We start from the raw sequence: 27,705 nt of genomic DNA, 5'->3' as shown, positions 1-27,705 counted from the left end.
GGGAGGGAGAGAATTATCAGAGCAGACAGGCAGAGTGCGATGTTGTATTAAATTGGTGGGCTTTTCTGGGATGGCGGGGACGGGGGTTAATAGGTTGGTATCTTTATCCGCAGCATCGGCCTCTTGACTTTGGCTGGCTGCACAGGTACAACGTAACGCACCAGGTAACAATAGCAGGTACATAGGTAGGTATGGCGCATGCAATGGCGTTGATGCCACTGTTCCCTCACAGATATTATCACTTCACGACCTTAACAAAGCACTGCTACATAGGTACCTTAGACACAAGTGGCGTCAGGTGGGCACAATTAAAAAAGCCAAGGTTATCAAGGACTACCTTTACTGTGTGTAGCCAGCAAGGCTCAGAGACGTGTAGATGATGGTTCAGATTGTAATCTCATACCGCAGATAGTCAGACATTATATTACCTTCGTTCAATACCAGTCATAGGGCTATTCACAAGAGAGACTCACGTGGAAAGAAAATATACCTACGTTGTGTAGTTCTTTGTAGATGAAGGATGTAGTTATTCTAGTCTGCCCGTGGTTGGAACATTATGTCCTTCAGACATAGACTTGGCGCCGACATCGCGCCGGTCGAGCTCAGAGTCCAGCTCATACGCTACTGACGGTCTGCTATCAGTTCCCGCTCTACCGGTTGGCACCACCACCCTAAACAAACCATCAGAAGCATCAGCATTGCGCAGTGTTATTGGACTGGCAGGTAATTCGGGACTGCCAGCTGTGGACAGCTCTACGACAGCACTTCCAGTTGCCAATTCTGATTGAGCTTTGCTCTCATCGTCGTTTCCAGTGTTCTCCGTAGTTTCGTACACAGTGCTAGACTTTTCTTTCTTTTTCCTGCACCAGAGCCAGATTACGAACACTATGAGGGATATCGCAACCGCAGCACCAACAGTAGCGCCCACCACTACCCCGGCAGTGTTGATCGAGGGAGAATTGCCGTTTGGTGTTCCGTTATTTGCTGCCGCGGGGAGGTCGATAGAGCGCCAGACGAGCTGGATGGCAGGCGCGCGGGTGGGAGCTGACGAAACCACCAAGGTTGGAGCCTGAGTGCTAGTGTTAATCGCATCCATGTTTTGTCTCCCATAGACATTGGGAAGAGATTCCATCGTGATAGTTGCTTGTACGGCAAGGCGCTCGGAGGTGATTGCCGACAGGGTAACTGTCCCGCCCACTCGTAAACTTTGTTCAAGGCTGTAGCCTCGAGGGTTGCAGGTCCAATAGGTAAAGGTCCCGTCTATCATGGTTGACGAGCAGTAAGGGAGGGCGTCAGTTAAGGCCCAGACGCTGTAGCTAAAGGTAAATTCGCTATTTCGAGTCATCATGGTTAGCGGGTGAACCCAGGCTGGCGGAGTTTCTGGACCGTGAGACTCACGATGGACAGCAGAACGCAGCTGTTTCGTCTGTGGAAAGAGCTCGAAGGATGTTGATTGCTCGAACACTGTCGGTCATCCCATGGGTGATCTTTGTCGCCCTTTCCCATCCCATCGGACAGTAGAGACTGGGCGAGTAGAAGTCTCGCCGGACTGCTGTTGGCATGCTCGGCAGAAATGACCTGATGCTGGAACAATCGCTTCCATAGGCATAGCCGATGGTATCAAGAGTGGTGGTCGATGCATCGCTATTCCCAGATTTGACAAAGCCAAATCTGCAATTGTGTGATGGGGTGTAAACCGTCGTCAGTGGGCGGGTGAGCTGTCGACCAGTCGACTCTGACCTTGCTAGTAGTGTCATCATTGCCACCTCGAATGGTTGTAGTTGTCTGCCCTGTGACAAACATGTTGTCGGAGGAAGTAGAGAACTTTTGGGGAGATTTCCTGTCACTCGTAGTGTTTTCACCGAGCTGGACAAAGCTCGCGCCTTTGGTTGAGATTGTCACGGGTAAAGGCAGAGCTTCGTTCGCACTGCAGCCAGATAGCCTATCAAACAAACTGTGGATGTTGTACAGCTATCTGTCTGACGGGAATGAAGAAGCACAGCCGAATTCGTAAGCCCGTTTGCTTCACCAAGCCGACGAGTCGCTCACCAGTCTGCCGTTGACCAAGGGGAACAGCATGGGCCAAAAAATTGCTGTGGAAACCACACGAGGGCGGAAAAGCTGGCTGGGCCGGTGAACCGATGCCATGATGTAAAGCTGACCGGGAGTCGATGGTTTCTGCAGCAAAAGCAACGTACGTCTCGGGTCAATACTTGAAAACTGCAAACACGAGGCTCCCTGGCCTGTGCCCCGCGGTCATGATTGGAGAAAGTCCCGGCAAATCACGGGAACTCGTGCAATGGACGCGAGCAGGCCAGCCCGATGCCACCTTAGCTTCCAGGCAGCGACGCGCGATTCCCAACACAGACGCGCCATGTCTTGGTAAAGAGCCAAACCATTGTCAGCTCATCGCAGCTCGGGACAAATATCATGCCGTCTATCGATGATGTGAACGTTGAATGATGGGTATAATAGTTGACATCTTTGCCAGCCTTCATCCCATCAATTGAACTCCCACACAGCATCCTTTAACAACTCACTTAACTTCCCTGAGCGACCAGAGTCCAGCCGGTCACCATGTCCTCCGAAACCAGTGTCACCAACCCCCCTACCTTCTTTGTCAATCTTCCAACCATAAATCTCGAGAAAGCAACCGCCTTCTTCGTCGCTCTCGACTTCGACCACATCAAGCTTTGGTCCGATGACAAATCTTCCGCATTCCGCCTTCCCGGTGCCAACTCCCAAGTCTCTCTCATGATTCATATCCATGAGCGTTTCAAAACATTCAACCGGCCTGGCACATCCGTTGTTGACGCTTTCAAGTCGACCGAGGCCCTTTTTTCTTTCATGGCGAAAGACAAAGCGAGTGTGGATGCGTTTATTGAGCAGGCGGTCAATGCAGGTGGCAAGGCAGATCCGTATGTGTTGAAGAACTATGGGCAGGATATGGGCATGTACAACCGCAGCTTTGAGGACTTGGATGGGCATATCTGGGAGGTTTGCTCTATGGTTGGGCTGTGTCCTGGAGCTTGATCTTGAAATGATGTTTCCTTGAGACCGGTTCAGCGTAGCCATGTCGAACAAATGTTATGGAAGATGACACCTTGTACGATGAAGGCTGAATGATGTCACCCGACGTGTGAAGTGTGACCCAAGTGACATGAGTATCGGTTTATGTATGGGTTGCACTGACAGATGAAGGGGAATTTATGATGCCGTCATCAGTAGTTGCTTAAGATGGATTTGCATGTGCGTGCTGCTTTCTGTCTCGCTTCTCATAACCCCGCACCCATTTGATTTATACTATCTCTTATACTAACAACCGCCTTGTTTGAAGTTAGCAGTCAACATCTCCACCGTGTTATTCTCACGACCGAGAACCCCATTGAATCGCTTACGCATTGCAATCACAGCAATCGCAGAATGGATGCCAACCCGCTCCATCATAGCGCCCTTGACAACAGTTACTACACCACCGCCAGAATGCTCATCATGTGTAATTGGGTCCTCGACGAACCGAAATGGGTGTTATATGTACATTTCAACCGGCTGCATGGATCGGCAGTGTTTCCCGATACGCATGCCGGCATATCCCTTTTCGGCAGGTCTTTTCCATTCCCGAGGCTTGATCCGCCCAGATGGGTGGTCTACTGCATACAATGTGACCCGCGATGGTCAGTATTTCGATGTCCTTCACGATTTTGCCTACCTGTTAGAAAGTGACGAGACTGGCGCACTCTGCTGCTCGACGTAAGTTGTCTAGATAAGTCTCAGTAAATTTGGATGAGTCTAAACTGGGTGCCATACTGACTGAAATCGATACGCGGATACGGCCTTTATTCTGGAGAACCCTTCAACAGACACGCGATAGCATGTATCCAGACAGTCACCACTGGGATGTTTACATGCGCCAGCTGTCCGTTCCAAGGTGTCATAGATGGAGCCCTTCCCTTGGTTACTGTTTCAGCAACCGAAAGTACATTGACAACAATCTTCGATGACAGCCGGCACACGTAGAAACGCACTCTTATCTCTGCCTCCGTATCCCCTGTGATCCAGCTTGTGTGGAGAGACGTCGATTTGCCGCCATGCACCACCACTAGTTCCGGGGAGACCACGTTCACGGGTATTGAAACCGGTCAGAAATCTGAAGAGTCTTTGCCCAGCATCCTTTCCACTAAGTCATTCTCTTCAGAGTCGCTATCGAAAGAGAGCTTATCCAGTGCAACTGCAAGCCATGACTTGACAAGCGTTGATTTAACCTCTTCTGAATTGCCTCGGTCTTATTGGACTTCGTCTGGTTGGCCTTCTTCGCTTCTTCAGACACGACTTCATCTGAGACAACCTCTCCTAACGCACTTCTTCCGACAGAACTGCCTCTGATACAACTTCGCTTGACGCAACTTCTTCCGAGTCATCACCATCCGAAGCTGATTCATCCACTCTTTCAAGCACGTTGATCTTCACACAAGACACTACCCTATCGACATTTACCATGGCCACCACCACGCCTCCCAAAGCCCATCGCCCTGACCGTCGGACCTGCAGTCGGAGGCACCTTTGTTCTCGTCGCCTTGTTCAGCTTCTGCTTCTGCTCCTACATACGCCCCCGAACACAACGCACAAGGGAGACCAGCAACGGGAATCCTCCCGGAGACAACAACTCTCCTTATGGCCAAAAGCCCGAGCTTGATACTGCGAATTCAGGTTCTCTGGCAGAAGGCACCACCAAGAAGGAACTGGACGGCGATCGTTTGCCTCCCGAATTGACGGACTTTAGCCCACCCACGGAGCTTAACAGCATTGGGTCTCCTGCCGAGATGACAAGGCAGACAAGACCAACAGAACTTCGGGTTCGCATCCCGACGGGAATGAGATACGAGTTGGAGACATCACCGGTGTCACCTGTGGGTAGAGCGGTCTAGAATGAGGAAGGGGGCGTACTAGGTATGATGGAACAATGGATAAAGCATAATGGATTCCGAGACTGGAGCCTTAATGGAGGAATGCGAGAAGAGTGAAAGATGGAAACGTATGGTGTTAGTGACTGTGGCCATATTGCCATGGCAACTTTAAGGGACTCCCCAGATGGCCCCACTTGAGTCAGGGGTTAGCTTCAGTCTGCCATTAATGTCCTCTGATGCCCAAATTTCCTGTTGTGGCCATCCTGTTATATGACATCCGTGTTTTCAACCTTGCCCAGAATGTGCTCCATACGCTTCTCTTCAGCAAAATACCTCTCAGATCATTTTGTATATCCCCTATGCCCCACCTTTACTTTCACCACACTGCATACTTCGTACTCTCTCTCCTCCCCAGAGATAAAATCGAATCGGGGCTGGTACGCTGTTGAGTGCCTGATACACGGGAGTTGGGGTTGAGGTGTGCGTGCCACCGGCATTGACTCGTTGCTGATGGGCTCGAGGCATAGCATTCCCTGCAGTGATGAGCTTGATCAAGTAAGGTTTGAGAGGATTCGGTATTCAGCTGAGGTAATGCAGAATTATCTCATAGTGTCAGAACCACAGTTGAGCTCTAACTCCTGATAGGCAGCTAGGGACTATTGCCACCTGCTCGAAGCACTAGACTTATGGAGGCTATTTGGGGTTCTTCTTCCTTATATAGTTCTAACTCCTGATGTGGGTCCATGGAGCAGCCTTCGAATTCTCAGTCAGCCATTGAGCCACAGGGCTATAGCTACTGGTAACCTTATCCCTATTGCCCGAACCCTCCTCCGTAAAAACCATGGCAGCCTTTTTCTTCCCATCAGAGAGCATGGTCTTCTCTATCTTGATGTCTATCGTCGGTCCAGTGTTGCTTGTGAAACATGCCGAAAATCCTGACCATACTCCAATGCCAGCAAGGTCATGACTTTGACTCGAGGGATTCATCTTGTAACTCTAGATTGCGGTTAGCCTAGCGTATAACTTGCATCAAACCAAAACAAGTAAAAACAACGAGGCCTTACTTTTACCAAGTAGCAATTCTGAGTAATCCTGTGGGATTGGGCGTGGTTTGCAGTTGGAAAGGTTTCAAGATGATAGGCGAGGTATGTGGTTAAGACGTTGTTTAAGCAATTGTTCATATGGCATGAAGGCAGTGTTGCTCGATCCTGGAGAAGGGCTGGTCCCTTTATACACAGTTCAACTAAGCCCAGGTACCTACCTAGCCATGGCATGCTCTTGAGCTCGGTGAGATGCTAGGATCATGCAACACCTCACACAAGGCCCAGCGTTAATACGCAGTCTTTGTCGCCAGATGCACCCAGAAGCGGCAGGCTAGGTGCACCAGCAGTGAGCGAATGCGAGGTGTTCCAGCAAAACCAGGAATATTCCGATTGGTGAGGACCTTGAATTACCTAACCTCATTGAGTCGGGGACCCGAGTCCGAGGGGTCCAATCCCGTACCTCGGAATGGGAACTGTCTAATCCAATTGGGAGAAAGTAAACACGATGATGAATACTCGAGTCCGAGGTGGTGGCCTGTATGAGTGCTGTGCTTGCTTTGCTATTTGCAGCCACAATACAAAGTCTGATCTCCGGCATACTGACTCAGCGTTTAGGGAGGGTGATGAAGCTGATCAGGGGGTCGGGTAGCAAAGCAACATTCCGCATACAGGTCAGACAATGGAAAGACTTCAGATAAGAGTCTGCTTGGCGGGTGCGAGGTGGAGTTGGGGGTACGAAAAGGTTTCCATTCCCGCGCTCAGTGAAATCTTCTATCATAGCTAATTTTGCCAAGGGCTACAAGGTCTCTCTGAGTCTCCGGATACCTCTCGGAGCTTACGCCACCCCTTTAACTTCAACAGTCGGGATATAAGTCTTATACACCCAAGAAAGCCGCCATCGTCTGCAACAAACTCAGCACGGTCGTGATGAGCAACATAAGGACCGCAACCCAAAAGGTGTACCATTGCACCCCGTTCCGACGATCATACCACCACTGCTGGAAAGAGCACGGCGTAGTATCATCATAGGTCTGTTTCAGGATCACCAGCTGTCTCTCCAGAAGTGGAACCGTTCGATCTGACGGTCGTGGGCTTGGAGGGTGCCACAAATAGAGAGGCGAGGGTCGATTCCAGTTGGGTGTTGTCCTGACTGCTCGTGGGCAAGGCGAAGCTTCCGCAGCCACGACGAGTTCCGGCTGAACCGGCCCCTCCGCGTGGTTAAGGTGAACTCGAACTGTTGGAAAAGGAGCGCAATGGTGGACAGTGTTTCATGCACGAGGTCTGCCGGGTATAGAGGTGCCGAGAATGGCCTGTATGTGAGTGGAAGCTACAGTTCATGTTTCAGAAGCAGAATAACGCTGCAATCTTGTAGTCAAGGGGGCGAGAAGCAATCTACCAGAACCCATGTTCAAGGTTGCCATGGGTGCTGCGTTTGTCGTATCCAGCCCACATGCTCTGCTATCTACCTACGGATGGGGTGAAGAAGACTGGAAGGCATACTGTAGGTGGCACTCTAGAAACGAGGCATGATGAAATATCAACAGCGTTGAATCATCATCAGTCAACAGCAGATGGTCAGCAAGGTTGTCAGTAAAGCTGATATTGATCCCTCCGACCTTGTTGATGCTCCAAGCATTGTGCATCTTCGGCAGTCTGATTCGTTCGTAAACTGAGTTTGAGTGACTCCTTGAAGAAGTCACTCACAAAGTCCCTGATTTTTCCCTGCTCCCATCGGAGAAATCTGCGGGCCATGGGTTGTTTATTCGGAACGCCGATCTTCATCATAATGAGGAGACGGACTGCCAGGTCAATGTACCTGTCACATTCTTCGTCAGATGCACTCGATATTGTGGACTTCAGCAGAGTCTCAATTGCTCTCGGATCTTGCCGTCGTGCAGATGCTGAACAAGTCGAAATGTGTTCTCGGGATCACGTATCCCTCTGTTGGTTGTGGGACTGTGTCCCGATAAGAGGCGCCATTGATACCGATAGTATTGTCCGTACACTTCGTGGACCAGCACAGCCGAGCGTCCTCCATTGAAAGGTTTCTGGGTGTCCTCGATAGCACGAAAACGCCGTCCATATGGCGCAGATAATACTTCTCAAGGGACGACATTTCTCCTGAGGTTGTAAGATGTAAACTGGGGAAAAACTTTTAGTGTTCTATTCAGGGCAAAGTATGTTTGTAATCTTGGCTAAGACGAGGTGTTGTTCCTTTTGAATTCGGTGTGGTCAATAATCTCCTTGAAGCACATGCAGGTTAGTCGGCATGCTCCCCAGCCAATTAGACACCTCACCTTACGCATTAGCACGACCCCGAAACGAAGCCCTCAGCCACTCTGCAGATTAGAGGCTGGCTTTTGGGTAGCAATTGTGCGACAGCCAAAAGTGAAATCCATTCCAGCGCAGCCTGAAGTTCACGATGTATGTCACGGTGCTCTTTTATGTCCCCGCTCATTCTTGCCCGCGCGTCAGTCCTACAGCATGATCAACTCCAATTGAACGTCCTCAAAACCATGTCTTTCCTGAGTCCTAAACGGCTCAAGCGCAAAAAGTGGGAAAGTCCTGAGCTGTCATGTGAGGAGATCATTGACACGCCCCGGGTTGGCTTGCTCAAGAAGGCATGGGGGTCAAGCGGCCCAGCCCAGGAACGATTCGACGTCCATATCCTTCCTGACATCGAAGATGTTTTGAGGAATGTCGATCCTGGCTATGCCGACATATTCGTACGGCTCTACATGACATGGTAGGTACACGACAAGAGACCGCGAAGCCTATCATTATGGTCTGTTGCACAAATGCCGCGACACGGTCTCTCGTTGAGGACTCTATTCGCAGCAGTTCTGTGTCTGAAAAATATCCCCAGTTTGGAATTGGTGCCAGCACACTGCCTTTAGAGCAAACATGTACCAGCCCGTACTCTTGCAGGAGGGTCATCAGGTGTTGAAACTCAACCCGACCAGGAAGCAGAGGGAGCTTCGGGCTTTGAAAGAACCACCTTTGCGGTAGGAAAGCAGAATATCCCCGCGACGAACCCACCAAAAGGTACATAGCTGATTGGAAGACGGATTCACATTAAATACAGGGCCTCCAACCCTCTACCGTTCCGTTGCGTCACTGGTGGTGCAATTATCAGAATCGATGATCCCCACTACCAAATCACCGTTACTCACATTAAGAAACTCAAGAGGACAACCTCCACATTACATCTGCTCAGGAGCCTCTCCCTCCAGGTCTCGAGGATTGTAGTTTTGACGGTATGAGCGACAGTGACGGCAATGATGAAGATCTCATGGAATCAGAAACAGAATTGGATCCAGCTCTTACCCGCGCAAGCGTTACACCTGTGGTCGAGTCACAGCCCTGGGCGGAATCCCCGAGTATCAATAGCGTCGGTTCCACAGTAGGAACTCCCACGGAGAGGCCGGCCCGAAGTTGGCCACGACAAACGGCGAAAACGGTTTGGCAATTGGATTCCATACCAAGAAAGAATGTATTGCCTTCTGATCTCATACATCCAGACCGGCGTCTCGATTGTGCGTTGAATGCCCTCGACAACAACGAGATGATGCACTCTTTGGCAAACACCATATCATACCCCCAAGATACCGCGATACGCAAAGTCATGATCCACAATGTGGCTGGAGTGGGAAAGCGCATGAATAAAGTCATGGCCATCAACAGCTCGAGATGGAATTGGCGGTACGTTGGCGACAGGAGCGCTGTATCAAGGGGACTGTGCAATCAAGAAGGCGCAAAAGCTCTACCCGATCAATCTCGACACTCCAGTCGAAGGTGGCGATAGCGGCTCGGTTGTGATTGACACAGTATCAGGCAGCTTGTATGGCCACATCGTCAGAGGTTGCCCGGGATTTAGGGTCGCCTACATCATTGCGGCAACAGAGGTTTTCGACCATCTTCGCCAGGAGCACGGTGCTGACATACATCTTTGTGGCTCCCCCTCGACCAAGTTATCGGCCGATCTAACCCAGTTAGCCGTGGAGAGCCGGCGACTCGAGCTGGAAAGATGGCAGCACTACGCAAAATTGGCCCAGACCATTGATGTCAAACCCAGCTCTTCCAGCACGGCCTCTGATGATCTGTGGAGTCCACAGTTTATGGCGGAGAACGCAGAAGATGAAAATTCATTGAAGAAATGGCCCGAAACCTCCTCAACCACCATGTCTGGCTATATAGAAGGTAGCTTGAGCCCATTGCTAGAAAGTAACGATGGTGATTCTCTTCATGCTTGGTCGGCGAATAGAGCAACAACGTTATCCTCGGCCGGATCTCGCTCTACAGCAACCACATGGTCTACAGCGTCGAGCAGTACGGGAGTTACAGCTGTACAAATGGAGCTCATCGCTGAAGATCGCGACATTGAGATGTCAGGACTCTTTCTTGATAATCCCAACGAGGGCAACAAAAAGACGCCACTACTCCTCCCCAGAACTTCGACAACGAAGGGAGACGAAAGAGATGAAAGCAAAGGTCCTCTGGGGGTCATACGCAATGAAGCAACGCAAAATCTGGCTGGCCAAAAAGCGGCCAGTGATGACCAGGGTGGGTCGTAACATGAACTCCTGTTTCAGAACAAGCTCTGCCCAGGTCTGGACCAAAACGCATCTCGGGAGGATCTGGAAAGCTATGAGCTGTGGGATGAGAACTAGGCTAAATTGGTACGGTTTGAGTAACCTTATTAGGGCGATGAGCTGTGGTGCACGGGGACGGGGCTTCGCCCTACCTAAGGGAACTCATCTTGTCATTCACTCTGATGACTGTGAAATACATATATAAACCTAGCGAGTGACCCAAACCACCAAGACAGGCCCCGGTCAACGTGCCTCCCTACCTACCATTTGTCCTCCCCACCTTTGGCCCCAGGCGAATCATCGCCCAAAGCCTGTCCCACTCCAGCGATCGATTTCTAGCATGATGTAGCCGTAACTCCCAGTCAATGTCTCTGACGAGGTTCCCTTCTCGGGTTCAGAATACACCACCAGCCATGCTCCCTACAAGTCCCACAAGGGGCCCCTTCGCCATCACATACACGCATCCTCCTATTCCAACGCACCGCCAAAGTCAGCACAACTCAGTCCATCCAGCCTCTAGGACGGGAATACTCACGCGCAAGATAGGCAAGTCCACTTTACCTTGCTTCGTCTCGAGAGAACCATCCACTCACCACCCCCTTTAACCCCGTCCAATACCCCGTCAACCCCTACGTCACATTTCCTTGCACTGGTGCAGCATCAACATCCAGTTGGCAGGGATTCCTAGTCGTCGGAACACACTCCCTATCATACTCCCTACAGCGCCCACAAGGCGGTCCCTCAAGATCACATTTAATCATGCTCTTACTGTAAACCAGCACCAAAGTCAGAACCACATCTCCTATCCAGAACACTTACTACACCACGGGGATGTACTCGCCGACAAGCCACACAACGCCGCTTCCGCATCACTGATATAGACTGCACCATCTCCTCCTCTGTCCCGCCCCGTCCAAGTTCCTGAGAAACCTCAGACATAGCCATATTGTCATATAAAGAATCAGGCACCCCCCCAAGGCCAGAAGAGTGTTCAACAGTATAAGTAGCATCATCCAAAGGCTGCTCAGGCTTCTCGACGGCCATCAAAACATCATCTGCAGGTTCGACGGAATCCCCGATATAAGACTCAGAGATATCAAGCACCGGTGGATCCTCCGTGATATCCGCATGGGTTTCAGAGCCAGGACTGTAAAGTAGTAGCGTGCAAGAAGAAGCAACTGACGCCTGGGAATGGTTTCTCTGGCTTCGGCTTGAGTGCGGTTGGGGATATCCTTCCCATGTTCCACCGTCGGTAACAGGTGCTTGCCACATCTCAACTTCTGTCCAGGTTTCAAGAAAGACAAGATCTAGTGTGATGAAATGCTAGAAATGAGTATCGACCATCTTGAGACGAAGAATGTGCGGGGTTCGCCGACGTAGGCGGTTGGATGTTGCCTAATGGGTGGGTTGACATTCAAAGTGCTTGGTTGTGTTGGTCCGAGCTTCTCCTGATCCTTCGGAGACCGCACTGTCTATTATATATAAACGACCCAAAGCAAAAGCTTTTTTTTAGCGAGGATTTCATCCAATATTCATTACTATTGATGTTATATAAGATATAATACCCTTTTCTAACTATTATAAATAACATATTTCTGTGACGAACCCCGATCGAGAACCTCTGAAAGGGATACTCAGTTGCAGGTGCTTCTAGACAATTGGTTCAGTGCAGCTAAACAGTGCACAACAATAGCTTATCTCAATCACAATAGTCTGATACCAAAGAATGTGACTTGTATTGCATACTGCGAAACTATCTACCAGCTATCTAGTTCCTCTGTATATATAGACCCGTGGATCACCTTTCCTTCCTGTGGCTCCCTACGCTCATTGTGAGCTCATCGCTCCACTTCCAATTGGTCAGTAATGATTCGTGGGTTAGCTCTTCATCCAGGATTGCGACAATCATTTATAATATTACGAAAAGGATTATTGAGGTAAAACAGTTCACGATTTTATATTAATTAGATTTAAATTAAAAAAATTCAATGGAAGATCTACAATGATCTTACCTTCCATATAAAAGTAGCGGTGTGGAGAATTGAATTAAATCCTTAGTAAAGGACGCTTTGGCTATTCGTCGTTTTAACTATAATAGACAGCGAATCTTACACGTGCCTTCCTGGACAAATATCTGTCTTACAGGTTCAGTATTGTGCAAACAAATATCCTATTCGCTGATGACGCTACTCTAACCCAAAAACTCAAAAACTACTGAAAACTCCAAGCTCTCCCATCTCACCAACGCCATTTTGATCTGCCCATTCCACTGCCACAAGCATCCTACAACTTGCGGAACACGGTGCTAAAGATCTCTCTACTCTTCTGTAAATTCACCACCCTCAACCTCTCGTTATCCAAATGTGCCGCGTCACTCGCTTGACCACAGGGCAAATGAGCCGCCGGAGCGTCAAACTCCTTCTCCAAGAACCGAATCGGTGGGATAGAACCACCCTCACGAATATACAGAGGCTTCCGTGTCTTTGGCGCAGTTTCGTCGTTGGTTCCATTGGGTGGCAACGCGACAGAGACACCGTTGTTGCTGTCCTCGGACGCCGTTGGCCCCCAGGCCCTCATGACTGCCTCTTCCAGGGTCCGGAAGATGTAGTTTCCAGGCACACCCAGCCATGGCTCGGCCTTGTTGTCAATCCTGATGGTGAGGGTATTGTCGCTCTCGAATTGCTCGTACTCTTCCCTGAGGAATGACTTGAGGTTCTTGATCACCTCGTCCACCTCCTGGCCGGGGACCAGTCTGATACTGACATTGGCCGTGGCGTGGCTGCTGATCAAGCTGCCGTCTGGTCCAGATACGTTATATCTGTGGATTGTCAGGTTGGGCTCGCGCCATCTCGCCATGAGACTGCGCTTGAGAGCTTCAATGGGGCCGTTCGCTGGATTCCGTCGGATGAGGATGTTGGCAATGTCATCATACCGAAGGTCCTCCTCCTTGGTCAGGGGAAGAATGCCGTCGTAGAAACCTGGAATGTTGACGTGGTTCTTGCGGTCCTTGAGTTTGCTGACAAGCAGCGTTAAATCGGTAAGCGGCTCCGACAACATATTGCTGCCATCAACACCAGAGTGGAGATCAGGGTGCTTGGAGTCAATGCAGACGGTAGCATGAAGTACACCACGAAGGCCATATGTCAGGCAGGGAACCTCGTCGTCTAACCAGTAACTGTTTGCCAAAAGGACGTAGTCGATATGCCCGATGAGTTCCTTGTTGTCATGGATGGCTTCAGCAAATCCTCGCGAACCGGATTCTTCCTCACCCTCGATGACGAAGATGATGTCCGAGTCGAGAGCCTTCTCTTGCAGCAGGTCCGAGACGGCATACAGGGCAGCAATAATGGGTCCCTTGTTGTCGCTCACACCGCGTCCATAGAGATAGCCATCTCGCCCAGACAATTTGAACGGATCAGTCTGCCAGTTGTCCCCCTTCATATCCGCAGGGACAACATCGTAGTGACCGTAGAACAGAATCCTCTTGCGCTTTTCCGCTGGTTCCAGCTTGCCGCTGAACTTGGCGTACACCACGGGGTTGTGCAAGGAGCCGGTGCTGAGCATTTCCACTTGAGCGCCCAGTCGCTTGAACAGAGACCCGAGGAAGGTGGCACCTTTGCGGCAGTCCTCGGTGAATTCAGGCCGTGACGAGACAGTCTTGTAAGAGATGAACTCCCGCAGCGATTGGATCATCATATCCTCAGCTGGCCCTGTGCCGTCCTCGGTCTGGGATGGCATGCCGTTAACACGCCAAACACGGACCGTGTTGTCATTGGCACCAGTGAGGAATAGCTGATCGCTGTTGTGAACGACTGTGGCAGAAGACAGGATCTTGGCGTCGTGAGCCTTCCATCGACTCAGGCACTGGTACTTTTGACTAATGTTCTGCGCCGCACCGTTGGTGTCTCTACCATAATGAACTGTGCTGTGTTTCTGTTGGTCGTGTCAGTAAGTGATAGCTTTAGCGTCGTTTTGGGCGCCCATGAAGGTCTTACCGAGGCAGAACCACCAGTTCCTCCACTCCAGAGAAGCCCAAAGCTCATCTTGAGAACATTGACGTTCCCGTCATGGGCCTTGATGACCCTCAACTTCTGCTTCGTGTCCAGATCCCATAGCTCGATGATACCGCCCAGCTTGCCGGCGTACAAGAAGGACCCATCAATGGCAAGAGACATGACGGACTCGCTATCATCCTCTCCGAGAGCCATCAATTCCTCAATGTCGCCTGTAACAACATTACCGTCCTCGTAGTCCGGCCCGGTATCACACAGCTTCCACAGCTTGATGGTGCCGTCGCCTCCACCCGATATCAAGACCTCTTCATCCGAATCGACCAGAACCGTTGGGCCCTTGGCCACCAGCATGCAGAACACCCAGCCGTAATGCGCATACTGTCGAATTGCACCCGAGTCAATCTCTAGCACTTGTTCGGCCTTGGGTATTAAGGCGTAAAATTCCTCGGTCCGTCGAGGTGTTGATGTCCCGCCAACCGCGCGCGAGTCAAAGAATCTATGTTGTCGTCGATCGGGATGGTGGGCCGATTCGTGGGAGGACTTTCGCTCTGGGTCCTTCAGGCTGATCCACTGGATGTCCTGTGTTTGTGTGCCAACATATACGATTTCTCGTTGTGGCGAATATGCGACACTGAACACATCACCGACATCGTATGTGCTGTAGATCTCGTAGAGACGTGTAAACGTTCGGGGGCACCAGACATTGATGATGGGCTCGCAGGCTGTCGAGAACAGGTACTTGAAGTCGTCAGCTAACAGCAGGCAGAGCACGCTGCGCTTGTGGGCTTGTATTGTCTGCACTGGCTGGAAGGTGCCTAGCGACCATACGGCAATCTCCCCTTTGCTGGTGCCGGCGAAAATGTACTTGTCGGATACGGCCAGGGCGAGGACCGAGCCATCGTGTCTGAGCTCTTGGAGCTGATCGGGAGCGGCATCAGGGCAACTATCGTCGAGCTCACGGCTTTGGAGCGAAGCCATTGTCGCGGTTAGATCTGAGAGATTGGGTAGAGATTGTCAGCATGAGCGCAATTCAATCAATAATTCAGCCGTGCAATCCCAACAGAAGGCTGAAGTGTATTTCTTCCAAAAGACGGACGTTGACTTTTATTTGGACATGGAAAGTTGCTCTGACGACATTTCCGGGGAAAACACTGTCATGGCCGGTGGACGGGGACAGCCCCGCGCTAGCAACAGCCTAGAACAGCTTTCACAAGGATGCCCTGCCCCACGTCTCAGGGTCAACTCCACCACCAAGACCCGCAGATCCGGGCTTCCCAGATTCCATGACAGGATTAAAACGCCCCAAAGAGAAGGGACGGATGCACCCCACGGTGGGACGATCGAAAATGTGGCCAGCGGGCTGGTAAGGTACCTTTACGGGGCAGGCAGAAGGGGTGTGGGGGTTTGCGGGGGACAAGGCCAGGCCAGCGGTTGAAACGGTTGAACAGGCTGAGTAGACATCAGAACTCACCGGTGGTGCCAGCGTGGGATGCCATGGATGCCATAGCCAGCGGCGTGGCAAGAGATGCAGCCGCGGCCCTAGCTTTGTTGATCTTGATGCATCCTTTGCAACCTCCATCATCTTCGTCGTGGCCGTCGTGGCATCGCCAGGGATCGAACGTCTCCCGAAGGACGGGCACGCCGAGAGCCATATCGCTGGGGTTCACCTTCACAGATGTCGAACTGCTGTTGCTCCTCCCATACAAACGCCAAACAAAGTTCTGGGGGACAGGTCTAACGAGGCCGTTGTCGGTGGCCTCTGTCTTTTGTACAGACTCTCCTTGCTGAGACAGAGGTCCGGGCTCTCCGAGTTCGTCCATGTTACACCGTGTCTTCAGATTGTTGCTGGGCCGGGCGGATGACGCGAGATCAGGGTCGAAGTGCACCATTCCTGACGGCTCTCATAAACCACCGCGAACAGGTCGAAAGAAGAAGGACGGAGGCATCTCACCGCTCTTGCGGGAGATATGTCGATAGGCAAAGATATGCAGGAGAAGGTTGGGAGCAGTGGTGGCATGAGGTTGAGGGACAGCCCCTATTCATATACCCAATGGGAAGGTCGTCCCGGGCCGGCAAGAAGCATCAAACGCCACGACGCGTGCTTCTCGACAAAGCAAATGCCATTCCCCGATTGTGGTGCGAGATTTACGAGGCCCGGCGATGGGACACATGGCTCAAAACGTGTTAGCCCCCTGACTTTCTTTTGTTTCTCTCGCCCAGGGGTGAGGGTGAGACCACACCGCATGTCCCTACTGCATCTATCCTCTCCAAGATCGACCTTGGGGGACGAACCACGACGCCGCCAATGATGTGGGATTGTCTCGGCAGCACAGCGTGGTCACGAGGTCACCCGTTTGCCAACTGTATCTATGTACAGTGTACAGCACACATCACAGCTGAACCTGACTTGAGAAACTCCGGCTTCATGAGATCTTCCCCGTCTCGTGCCGTGCCGATAGCATCATCACATCTGCCCCTGCACTAGCCTAGAGAGTGACACCGGAAAGCTAGCTGTTTCTTGTCAGCGGGGTTATGTACCTTCCTCTGTGACTCTCACCAATTGCCCACTGTCCGATGTGCTCAAGGTCCCCTGCCCCACCAGCAACTCTTATCGAAACCAGGTTCTTATCCGTCGCCGATAACGGCGGGGCGGCTCTCGCACTGTCTTGGCGCTACCTTTGGTGGAGGAACTGGTCTGTGCACGGCACAATCCCTGTAATTTTTTTGGCTTCTGAGATCATCAAGCCGAAGTTTGCAGAATCGAGAGATTTGGACGATAACGACGCCTCTGGCAACCCACCATCGACGACCGCCGCAAACACACCGTGACCCCTCCATCGCCGATTCTTAGATTCCTTCTCCGGATAACTATCACCCAATTTCCCCCCCTGCGATAACCAAGTGTCGGTGCTGAGTCGAGTCCTGCGCGCCGCCTTCCTTTACACCGAGTAATCCCAAACATCACACATCAAAATGGATCACACAAGAGGTGAGTACCCTTTGCCTACTGCAAACGATCGACATAGATTCTAATATCGGTTTCTAGATCCCTGCCCATGGGTCATTCTCAACGATTTCGGCGGTGCCTTCGCCATGGGTGTATGTCTCCCGCACGACAGTCCCTCGACCCCTCCATACAACTAACATCCTCTTTAGGCTATCGGTGGTACGATCTGGCACGGCATCAAGGGTTTCAGAAACAGTCCCTATGGCGAGAGACGAGTGGGCGCCATCACAGCTATCAAGATGCGCGCGCCAGTATTGGGTGGTAACTTTGGTGTCTGGGGTGGTCTCTTCTCTACATACGACTGCGCCGTGAAGGGCGTCAGAAAGAAGGAGGATCCATGGAACGCCATCGTACGTTTTTTACGGAATCTTGAAATTGGTAGCAGACCGCTAACACAGTCCAGATTGCCGGTTTCTTCACAGGTGGCTCGCTCGCCATCCGTGGCGGCTATAAGGCGGCGAGAAACGGTGCCATTGCTTGCGCTGTCCTTCTTGCTGTCATTGAAGGTGTTGGTATTGGTTTTCAGAAGATGATGGCGGGTTCCACAAAGCTCGAAGTATGTTGTCTGAAACTGCTTTTGTTCAGCGCAGTGCATGCTAACAGTGGTGTTCACCCAGGCCCCACAACCACCACCTTCCAACGAAATGAACCTCGCATAGAATGTATCAATAAATCTCATACTGGTCTACCAACACCTCTCAACTCTTTCTCCGGCCTCTTCTGCTGAGCTGGACGTGTATTTTCGTACGCATATATGACGGTCAGGATCTTGGGTGGCGGCGTTCCCTTGTAACATAGAATCGGTTGGTAACGTCTCGATGTGGAGGGGGGCATGGCCGTGATGCCGAAAACGGTGGAGACAATCATCTGAATAATATTTCATTACTGTTTATACCATGCTCACGTTTGTCCAAGATCTTCTAAAATGCTATAGGTTCGCTCCTCTTGCTGGCTCTCCTTAGATCCATCCCGAAAACATCCTCGGACTCATAGCCAGCCGGCGTCGATCCGTCTGGCTGCCACACCCGGAAATGCGCGTGGCTGCGCCTATCAACCCATGCTCGAAACATGCCACCGCAGTTAAAGTCCTGAAGGACGTCACAGCGAGCATTGAGCAACATCCCGTTGTCGTCTCGAGCCTCCGCGATCTCGATACCAATGATGCCCCCTGCGCCCTCACCCGTCAAACCCCACCGATCCCCTGCACTCTTTTCCAGCTCTCCCCCTGGTCCTGCCACTTTCGAGACCGCCTCCTTTGACGAGACACCCCCGAAGCGAGCCATCGCCCCCACGGTCCTCGCAGCAGCAGTACGAAGAAACGAATCCCCGTTCCCGGTCCCCGAAACCGCCATCGCCCGCGTAGTCACCACATTTGGGGTCTTGAACGCAGGATTGTAGCTGAACGGGCTAGGCAGGCAATCCGCCATGAGACCTTTCAGTGCATCAGATATCACCACCACTGGGCCGGGCCGACATCTTAACTCTGCGTGACCAGAAGGGTCCCCTTCTTCAGCCCATTCTTCTGCCCAGAATCCAGCCCCGACGGAGGGGGTGTCGCCTATTCGACCGGTCAACTTGTTGGTTAGGCCGCCTGTGCTGGTTGCGACGGTGATGATGCCTTGCTCGTCTAGGGTCACGGCGCCGACGGTGCCTTGGGGGAGATATTCTTCTTTGCTGTAGGTGGCGAGGCTCTTTCCAGGGTTTTGCCTTTCGCGTTCCAGGGCGCGGGTGTGCTCGTCCCAGCGGGTTTGGGTGTAGAAGTAGGATTGGGGGACAATGGCGAGGTTGTATTGCTTTGCTAGTTGTTCTGCTGCTGGACCGTGGATGAGGGTGTGGCCTTGGGCGTTGGGGACGTCGAGCATGTTTGCGGAGGGTGATTGGGAATGGCGGCCGAGGAGGTCATCTTCTCCATGTTGGAGGATTGCTTTTGCTAGGAGGATGGGATTGCGGATGTGGCGGAGGCCGGTGACGCCTACGCCGCGTTTGGGGTAGGAACCTGGGTGCGAGACCATTATGGAGGCTTCGAGCTCGTTGTAGCCGTCGCGGGTAAAGACGGCGCCGTGGCCGGCGTTGAAGAGGGGGTTGTCTTCTAGTAGGGCGACGGCGTAGGTTGCTGTGGAGAGGGAGGAAGGGAGGGTGTTGGTGGAGGGTTCAGGAGTGACCATGTAATGATGGGTCTTGCCGATGATGGTGAGGAGTGATTCACGATATTGACTGTAGCGGTCTGGTGGGAGTGTTTCGGGGGTGATGTTGCCAGCTCCGCCGTGGATGATAATTTGGGGCTTGAAGCGGGCTGGGGAGGGAGGGATGGGTTTGTATTCCATTTTGGCCGTCATTGTTTCTGACCCAGGTATCAATTCACGTATAGAAAATCACAGGCTTCCTCACCGGGTGAGATAATGGCACCAGCTGCTCATGCAAAGGCGGAATGTCCCTGGATGCAAGAGGCCTACCGATAAGGAGATGCCGCTGGCGTTATCGCTAACCAATCAGCGCTTGACTGGCAGTGGCGAGGATCAGATGCCGCCGCTAGGATCTTGGCGGTTTTTGCATGTTAAACAGACACAATTTTGATGTTTAACGGCAGCCACCGATTGGAGAAGAGTGTTACACAACACGGGAATGTGTCGAGGCGGATAATAGTCAAAATATCTCTTCAACATTTCTTCATGGTTACATGGCGCCTTCGACCACTCGGCCATTTCACTTCTTCGCAGATACCTCTGTACCACCTCGAATCCCTCTGGCTGTCAACCCATCTTCGGACAAAGGATCAACACATCCAAAAGAGCGAGGCCTGATGGTATCTCGACTCGAGAAATCCGCAATCACAAGTCTTTTCCCTACCTGAGTGAGCCCGGTCAAACAGTCACAAAATGCCACATCTCGCTAGAAAGTTGCTGCGAAAAGTGCAACAGTTACGTCATCGCCATGATGAGGCTCGCGATGCTTTCCACCACCACCAACTAAGAAACCGATGGCAAGGTGGGTGCGCTCCTGCTTCTGACTTATCTTCCTCAAGATCAGTCCGAGCTGCTATCAAGCTCCCTGTTGTTCCTGTCGGCGGCTGTGGTGCCGTCATCAAGGCATGCGGCTCACGGTCTTTCAGGGGGTCACGAAGACGCACCGTGGAACATGGACCCCCGGTTTCCTTCAAGAAAGAATAGGAATCATTTGCTGTTTGCCTGTTGGTTGACAACGGGGACTTTCCTTCATCTGGCTTCCACTGGCATCTCGCTTTTTGCATTTTCTTCTGGTAACTCCACTGATACCCCGAGCCTCCCTTCGGGACTTTGCCTTCTTGGCCCGCATAGCGTTCTCTGAGATTCAGGGGTGACCAGTCGAGGTGGCAGGCACAACTTTGCAACACGAGCCCGCTGTGACGGTGCCTTGCACTGGAGGCTGGGAGGGCTTTGTCGTTCATCTGATTGTCGGTTGGCATTGGATTTAACATGCCCGTTCATTTCAGCTGGTAACTCTCTCCCTTGACACAGCTTTTTCTTTTGGTCTGTTTACTTTGGCCATCGCCTAATGGTGCCAGCATTCTCTTCTTCTTCTCTATCGTTCTTTTTTAAGGCTTCCATGTCATAGCTACAGCCATGACTGGTTCGAGGATGCACCGGCTAACCGCCGTCATCATCTCTGGCCTGATAGGATCATACGCCTGTCCAGAACCACAGAACGCGACTACGACGACGACATCCCCTGAAGTGGTAGTGGCAGTAGTCAGCCCGACAAATTCCACGTTATCAACCACCACCACCCAACCGGTCACATCCCTCGCGGAAGCAGTCACAACTACCACTGCGCTCGACAACACCGCCACCGCAACACTCCCCAACAAAGTCGTAATAGACAACACCCTCCCGTCGGGCACCAACCCCCTAGCCAACAACATCGAAAACGTCACCTGGCTAGGCTACCAAATAGCCAACAATTCGTGCTCTCACCGCGACTTGGGGTTTGCGGGCAAGTTGGGAGGGAAATGGTACTCCATCTTTGGGGACACGTTATGGGCTGCCCCAGGGGTGACAGACATGTTTCTTGACCCGCCCGGCTTTCACGGCATGGTTCGGGATTCTATTTCTTTGCTCACGGACGACCCACTGACGGTGGTGGACCTCCATCTCAACAACGACGAGCCGGTGCCACATCAATTGCAGTTTGTGCCTTTTAATGAGGAGTGGGGGGAGACGAACCAGTATGGGTTTGGGGGGACGAGTTTGTGTGAGGTTGATGAGGAGACGGGGATGGGGGTGCTCTATTACCTGGTGGTAAGTTTCCAGTGCTCTTGTGAGGGATCGTATTGTGCTGATGGAAGACAGAATGGGAATGAATCCCTCGGTTTAATCGGTGCTGGCGTGGCGCAAGTTGAGCTCATCGACGAGGTCCCTACCGTTACACACAGGTACGGCAGTCAAGGTTGGTGGTGGGACTCGAAGAAATATGCCAGATATGGTGATCAGATTGCGTATCGGGATGAGAATTCGGAGTATATCTATATTTGGGGTGGGCCGCCGGATTATATCAAGGATTGGAGTACCATCAACTACCACTACCTTGCTAGGGTGAAGGCGAAGAAGGCGTTTGATTTGGGGGCGTATGAGTACTATTGGGGAAAGCAGAAGGGGTGGAGGAAGCAGGTGCTGGATCGATTTGATACTGAGACGTCGGTTATGTGGGGGAGTGGACAGGGACAGGTGCATTGGAGTGAGTATTGGGGGTGTTATTTGCTGGTGCATTTGGGGATTGGTGAGTCTACCTGAAGGATGCTTGGGATTGGGTGACGGACGGCTGACTGTGCTTGGTGTTGTAGCTGGTGGGGCGGTGTTTATCCGGACGGCGGACAACTTGGAAGGGCCTTGGACGCCGGATGTGCAGATTTTCCAGGCGATGCCTATTGATGATGGGTTGGTGTACGCCGGTGTGGCACACCCGTATTTGGATGAGACGGGGAAGACGCTGGTGGTGTCTTATACGAACAACAACCATATTGAAGTGCTGAGGGTGGAGTTTGCATGATATTACACTGGACAAAAAGAGTCTACAACACATTATTACTTTTCAGTACCTAATCCAGGCAAGGGGAACTCCGTCAGACCGCCCACCGCTGTATGTGCACATTCATTCAACGGGTGTAGCAAGTACATATAGCATTTCACGTTTTTCTTCCACGGAAACTCCAAGTTATGCGAGGTACCCACCGATTGGCATAACTACCACCTCCTCCAGGACCACCACGTACCTTAATTCCTTGAATGAATCTGAATTGGCCTATCAGAAATTTAGGGTTATCTCTTCACACCAATTCTCATTTGTGGTGACCTTCTCTCTTTCACTTCCCACATATATGTGATTACTCGCTACAATCCACATGAATTAGGTTTCGAGATGGGTGAGCAAAGTATTATGTGAACATTATTATCTCTCCACGAGGCCATGTCCGATATTAGACCCTATAATGTGGCACACTTCTCAACCCCCCACTACCCTGAGCACCTGCTGGATCGAACCCAGAGGTCATCCCAGTTTTCGGTGGCGGGCTTCCACCCGTCACTCTCGGGGGAGGACCTACCCTCGGCAAAGGCGGCAGCTTCCCAAGCGCCTGCCTCGCAGCCAACTCTTCAGCTTCCTTCCTCGCCGTCTCAACCCTCTTCTTCTCTGCTTCCTCCATTGCCCTCCTGATTATCTCGTCATCGCTCAGATCCCCATCTCTCGACACACCTCTCAAATCAATAACAGGCTCATCACCACTGCTACCGCCAATCTTGAAATCCCACCGGTCAGCCGCCGCCTGTTGCTTCACACTCTCAACATTCATCTTAGCCTCCTCAGGCGTCATCATGACATAGTGAGCAGGGTTAAAGTCCCTTCCTATCGTGCCCTGATCAGGTCTACCAAGCGGGATCTGCCTCGTGATAGCGACCAAAGCACACATGAACTTCATACTCCTCGCCGCGCGCAACGGTTCATTAGACCAGTTCGACCTGTGCGTAACGATGCAGCGCATCTCAAGCATGTTCATCTCCCCCAGCCCAACAATCGCGAGGGCGATGTTGGGGAGGTAGTCCCTCTTATTGTCTGGATGCTTGAGGAAAGCTTCAAGCTCCGACTTGAGATACTGGAGGTCTTTGAACGAGGTCTTGACGTCAATATTGAAACTCACCGCTTGACGGTTCGACCCGGAGCGGGTGACGTTCTCGATGCGGCACTGCTGGAGCCATTCGTTGCCTGCTTGGAGTTCCATCCAGTTGTCGACGCGTTTGAAGACTGTGTAGAGGAGTGAGGTTCTAACGACGATCAAGGAGACAGATTGTTTTTGCTGGCCGGACCAGAGCTCGACTCTGTCGCCTATGTCGTAGGGGTGGTCGAAGAGGATGAAGATGCAGCCCGCGAGGAAATGGTGGATGGTTCGGCCGACGGCGAAGGTGAGGCCGAAGCCGAGGAATTTGACGGTTTCTTGGATTGATTTCAGGGAGGGGACCCAGAAGATGAGGATGAAGTAGACCATTATGGCGGCGAGGGCGGCGAGCATGACCCAGTCGAAGGTGTTGATGCAGTGGTCTGCGTTGTGCATGCTCTTGTAGATGTTTTGGCGGATGCGGCCGGCTTCGGCGACGGTCCACTCCATTTCTTCCAGTTTGAGGTCGCCAATTTCGGCTTCGTCGAGGACCTTGAAGTATCTTTCGGCTTCTTCCTTGCGGAAGGGGCCGAGAACCTCGGCGATGTCCTCGGCGGTGAGGGTCGTCTTGCCCACAGAAACCATGGACATCCAGATGCGACGTGCCAAGGCGGCAGCAGACTTTGGGTTCGCAATAGCGCGCTCGACAGTGGCGTAGCTCGAGGAAGGACGGAGCCAGTGGGACTTTGGATCGCTCGAGAGGAAGTTGCCGAAGAAGGAGGTGATGCCATACGAGTCCACCCCGAGTCGGGCAAGATAACGAGTGGCACGAATGCGGTGCTCGCCGTGTCCAGCCATGGTAGCGTTGCTGATCATCATGTCCTCCTCAGTGAACTCGGGGGTGCCAACGGGGTAGAGGTATATCGAGGCTTCGTAGAGCGCCATGAGAGCATTGTGCATATCCTTGGAGTGGGCGATCTTGGTGTGGTCCGAGCGGCTGTGGAAGTGGATGGTGATGTAGAGCATGACGATCTTCCAGACAAAGTAAAAGCCAGCCCAGAGGGTGCCCTGCTCCAGGAAGTCGTCGATTAGGTCAACCCAGCCGACATCGCCTTCGGGAAGATCGTAGATCATGGCAAGCTCAAGACGATCTACCCAAACAGTCTGTCATGTGTCAGTGAGATCAAACTTTGGTATGACTGGGATTTGGCCTACAATAATGTACGCAATATAAGAGCAGCAGATGGTGACAAAGATGCAGATAGGGCGTCGCAATGTCTTGATGATGCGCCAATAGCGCATATGTGCCGGGTTCACATAACGTGCCACCAGCCTGAAGATGTACGGCAAGGCACTCGCAAAGATATACGTAATGGCGAAGCAGACCCAAGTGACCAGAAGCCACACGAAGATGTAGTAGACTGTCTTTTCAGACCTCTGCGCGAAGAACTGTTCGTCGTCGAGGGCATCTTCCTTCTTGATGATGTCTTTGTTGCCAATTACAATCACCGGGATGGCGAGTATGATACCGACAAAGCCGAAGATGATGAGGAAGCGGATGAACTTGTAGGCATTCTTCCAAATGTATTTTCGATATGTGGTCGTGGCTGTGGTGTAGTCCGGTTTGGTGTCTCCTGGCTGGGACATGCTACCCTTCCCTTCGTCCAGCAATGGGGCGGACCCAAAGACCTCGGCAGTTTTTCCCGTTGGTTCCATTGTCATTGGTGGTGCCAAAAGGTCTTGGATGCCGAGTAATGTGCCCGACAGGCAGTATGAATCGCCTCTCCGGGTCTGTTTGGCGTACACGAATGGATGATATCGAGGTTCCTGGAAGCGAAGAAGTAAGACAGTCATAAGTGCCAAAGAAGAGGGATAGCTATGGCTATCAACCCTCTGGCAAGAGAGCATCAAAGGGGCACGGTTTGATCTCCCTGGGGTTGCTGCCTTCGTATCATGTTGCTGACATGACAGGCGAGACCATGGCGATACAAGGGAAGGCTGGCTCTGGCGATGGCGCAGAAGCTTGGCGTTTGGCAGGGAACATTTTGGCTGGAGCGTCACCTCGCCGGAGCGGGTCGTCAGCAAACTGGGACTCTCTCTTTTGTTAGCAAACGTTTGGCGATGTCAGCAGTCGCAGGGTTCGGTAATTTGCGCCCATCGTGCTGATAAGGCTGATAAGTGTTCTTCTGAATCGATGTAAGGATGGTCTCGGAAAGCGAGAATAGCAACTCTGAGAGAGGTTGGTAGACAGCTATTACCTACATTGTGTAGTTCGGCATGGAGGGCTGTGCTGATGATGATGGGTGCCTACTACTATTGGCGACAAGAGCAGACGACTGGTGGACACTGGGCTAGAATGCCTAACAGGCCCGTAACTTAGCACCCAATCAGAAGACACTGGGAATTGGCCGCACGCCAGCTTTCCCAGCTGCGGCACAGGACTCATTCTTATCTGACGACCAGTATCATCTGCCTCACCGAAGCTCCGACTCTTGCTGCTCGACTGATGGCCGGTTCAGTTCATCCTGCCCACTTTCACAAATAAGCTCGCATGCCAAGAATGCTTGATAAGATGCCAAGGCGCTGACGGCATCCCTGAGCTATTTTGGGTGCAGAAAAACCCGCCTATCAAAACGCATGCCGCCACAAGGCCCCCAAATTTTATCCAGACATCACATCACTGTTGTCGAGCTCGATCACTGTTCATGTATCACTGATGCTGATTATACAACTTTCGGGACAACAGGCGACACGTGCTTGAAACTCCAACAAAATCAATTGGGGTCGATGCCTAGGGTGTATAAAAGAAGACCGAGTCATCTACCAAACCATCGACCAAACCGCACAAACTCCAAGTCGTGTATAACCATATCACGATACATGTAAAAAAAAAAAAGTCCAAAAAAATCTTCGCATTGTCGCATCACTGCCCCTTTGGTGTGATGATATATGCTGAGACTAAATTGCTAGCAACAACATCTCCAGCTTCATCAGCGGCGTTCACAAACCCACCACCGACCCAGTTGCCACCAGCTTGTCCACCGCCTTAAAGACGAGGGCTGCGCATTGTAAGCAAACTGGTAACTCCTCCGGATGATGAGAATGTCTTCATGTTGAGAACCTCAAGTCCAATTCTTGGATCACATTGGGGAACGATGGATTAATCCAGCAGCATGACAGCCCACCAAATCATGAGCACCCAGATAGCTCTGAAGGGCTGTTCACAGAAATAGGCCCAGGCATCGGCTGATAAGCCGAATGCCATCTTTAGCAATGCGCTCCCAAACCGGGTCCGTCAAAACCTCCTCGAAATGAGGGGACTAAACGTCGTGGTTGGCGTCGGACCCAGCGTTCGAGGCTTCCAACTGCTCAAGCGCCTCGTTGCGGACAGCTAGGGCTTCTTCAAGTAGCTTCTGGTAGTTTCGAATCTCGGCTTGGGCTTCTTGATGAGCTTCATGGGCCTCCTGGTATCGCCTGTGAAGCTCAACCACGTGTTACTGACTCTCAGATTCCAATTCTCCCAAGACATTGAGGCTGAATTCGAGATTGTGGTTGTTGGAAGCGAGGGTATCCAGTGAGATCTTGGCCTCGAGCGCCTTGTGTTCAGCTTCCACGACATTGGCCTTCAAGGCAGTTCTCTCTGAGTTCCAATTGGCTTGGGCGGTCTTGAGCTTGGTATCGGATTCCTTGTTGATCTCCACAAGCTTCTTGTCGAGCCTATTCTTCGCCTCTGCAAGCTTGCTGTCGTAGTCTTTCTTGGCCTCCGCCAGCTTGGCCTTCAAGGTCTCAAGTTCCTTGGCTCGGAGACTCCCAGTACTTGACAGCCTTCTGGGTCACCTCGTGGGCCTGCTTCTCCTTGTTGAGTTCGTCGCGCAAACTCTTCAACTGGGCCTGCATCGAGGCTTCAGTCTTGGCGCGGGCTTGTTGCTCATTGGCTAACTGTGTTTTCAGGGCCTGGATCTGGCAATCCGTCGTCTTGTTGGCGTTGGCACGATCATGATCTGAACTGGCAAGCTGCTGACGAA

The 27,705-nt window shown here is 51.9% G+C and overlaps 8 protein-coding genes across 8 annotated transcripts; 4 read left to right on the top strand and 4 right to left on the bottom strand.

Annotated features, from left to right (window-relative positions):
• Positions 1-474: 474 nt before the first annotated feature.
• Positions 475-2,157, bottom strand: QC763_405675 (uncharacterized protein). The gene is made up of 2 exons (XM_062912207.1): positions 1,399-2,157; positions 475-1,331 (listed from the first exon to the last, which is right to left on the bottom strand). The coding sequence occupies exons 1-2, from the start codon at positions 1,758-1,760 to the stop codon at positions 527-529; spliced, it is 1,167 nt and encodes a 388-aa protein (XP_062766201.1). The 5' UTR covers positions 1,761-2,157; the 3' UTR covers positions 475-526.
• A 420-nt stretch (positions 2,158-2,577) lies between these two features.
• On the top strand, positions 2,578-3,033 carry QC763_405860 (uncharacterized protein; the record flags this gene model as incomplete). Its single annotated transcript, XM_062912229.1, has 1 exon — positions 2,578-3,033. The coding sequence occupies one exon, from the start codon at positions 2,578-2,580 to the stop codon at positions 3,031-3,033; it is 456 nt and encodes a 151-aa protein (XP_062766200.1).
• Positions 3,034-8,463: 5,430 nt separating this feature from the next.
• Positions 8,464-10,521, top strand: QC763_405840 (uncharacterized protein; the record flags this gene model as incomplete). Its single annotated transcript, XM_062912228.1, has 2 exons — positions 8,464-8,673; positions 9,697-10,521. The coding sequence occupies 2 exons, from the start codon at positions 8,464-8,466 to the stop codon at positions 10,519-10,521; spliced, it is 1,035 nt and encodes a 344-aa protein (XP_062766199.1).
• Positions 10,522-12,580: 2,059 nt separating this feature from the next.
• QC763_405830 (uncharacterized protein) lies at positions 12,581-17,111 on the bottom strand. Its single transcript, XM_062912227.1, has 3 exons — positions 16,024-17,111; positions 14,535-15,544; positions 12,581-14,472 (listed from the first exon to the last, which is right to left on the bottom strand). The coding sequence occupies exons 1-3, from the start codon at positions 16,439-16,441 to the stop codon at positions 12,823-12,825; spliced, it is 3,078 nt and encodes a 1,025-aa protein (XP_062766198.1). The 5' UTR covers positions 16,442-17,111; the 3' UTR covers positions 12,581-12,822.
• Positions 17,112-17,159: 48 nt separating this feature from the next.
• TIM17 (translocase of the inner membrane) lies at positions 17,160-19,841 on the top strand. Its single transcript, XM_062912226.1, has 5 exons — positions 17,160-17,541; positions 17,599-17,651; positions 17,709-17,909; positions 17,963-18,115; positions 18,177-19,841. Exons 1-5 carry the CDS (start codon positions 17,526-17,528, stop codon positions 18,216-18,218), a joined length of 465 nt encoding a protein of 154 aa, XP_062766197.1. The 5' UTR covers positions 17,160-17,525; the 3' UTR covers positions 18,219-19,841.
• QC763_405810 (uncharacterized protein) lies at positions 18,480-19,883 on the bottom strand (the record flags this gene model as incomplete). The annotated part of the gene is made up of 1 exon (XM_062912225.1): positions 18,480-19,883. The coding sequence occupies one exon, from the start codon at positions 19,881-19,883 to the stop codon at positions 18,480-18,482; it is 1,404 nt and encodes a 467-aa protein (XP_062766196.1).
• A 276-nt stretch (positions 19,884-20,159) lies between these two features.
• On the top strand, positions 20,160-22,665 carry QC763_405800 (uncharacterized protein). The gene is made up of 4 exons (XM_062912224.1): positions 20,160-20,544; positions 21,214-21,833; positions 21,885-22,311; positions 22,376-22,665. Exons 1-4 carry the CDS (start codon positions 20,436-20,438, stop codon positions 22,579-22,581), a joined length of 1,362 nt encoding a protein of 453 aa, XP_062766195.1. The 5' UTR covers positions 20,160-20,435; the 3' UTR covers positions 22,582-22,665.
• Positions 22,666-22,881: 216 nt separating this feature from the next.
• Positions 22,882-26,164, bottom strand: QC763_405790 (uncharacterized protein). The gene is made up of 2 exons (XM_062912223.1): positions 24,896-26,164; positions 22,882-24,844 (listed from the first exon to the last, which is right to left on the bottom strand). Exons 1-2 carry the CDS (start codon positions 25,586-25,588, stop codon positions 23,009-23,011), a joined length of 2,529 nt encoding a protein of 842 aa, XP_062766194.1. The 5' UTR covers positions 25,589-26,164; the 3' UTR covers positions 22,882-23,008.
• Between the last annotated feature and the right edge of the window lie 1,541 nt (positions 26,165-27,705).

The sequence above is a fragment of the Podospora pseudopauciseta genome, chromosome 4, assembly GCF_035222475.1.
Source record: "Podospora pseudopauciseta strain CBS 411.78 chromosome 4, whole genome shotgun sequence".
Taxonomy (NCBI): Eukaryota; Fungi; Ascomycota; class Sordariomycetes; order Sordariales; family Podosporaceae; genus Podospora; species Podospora pseudopauciseta.
This window is presented reverse-complemented; position numbering and strand designations above follow the sequence as displayed.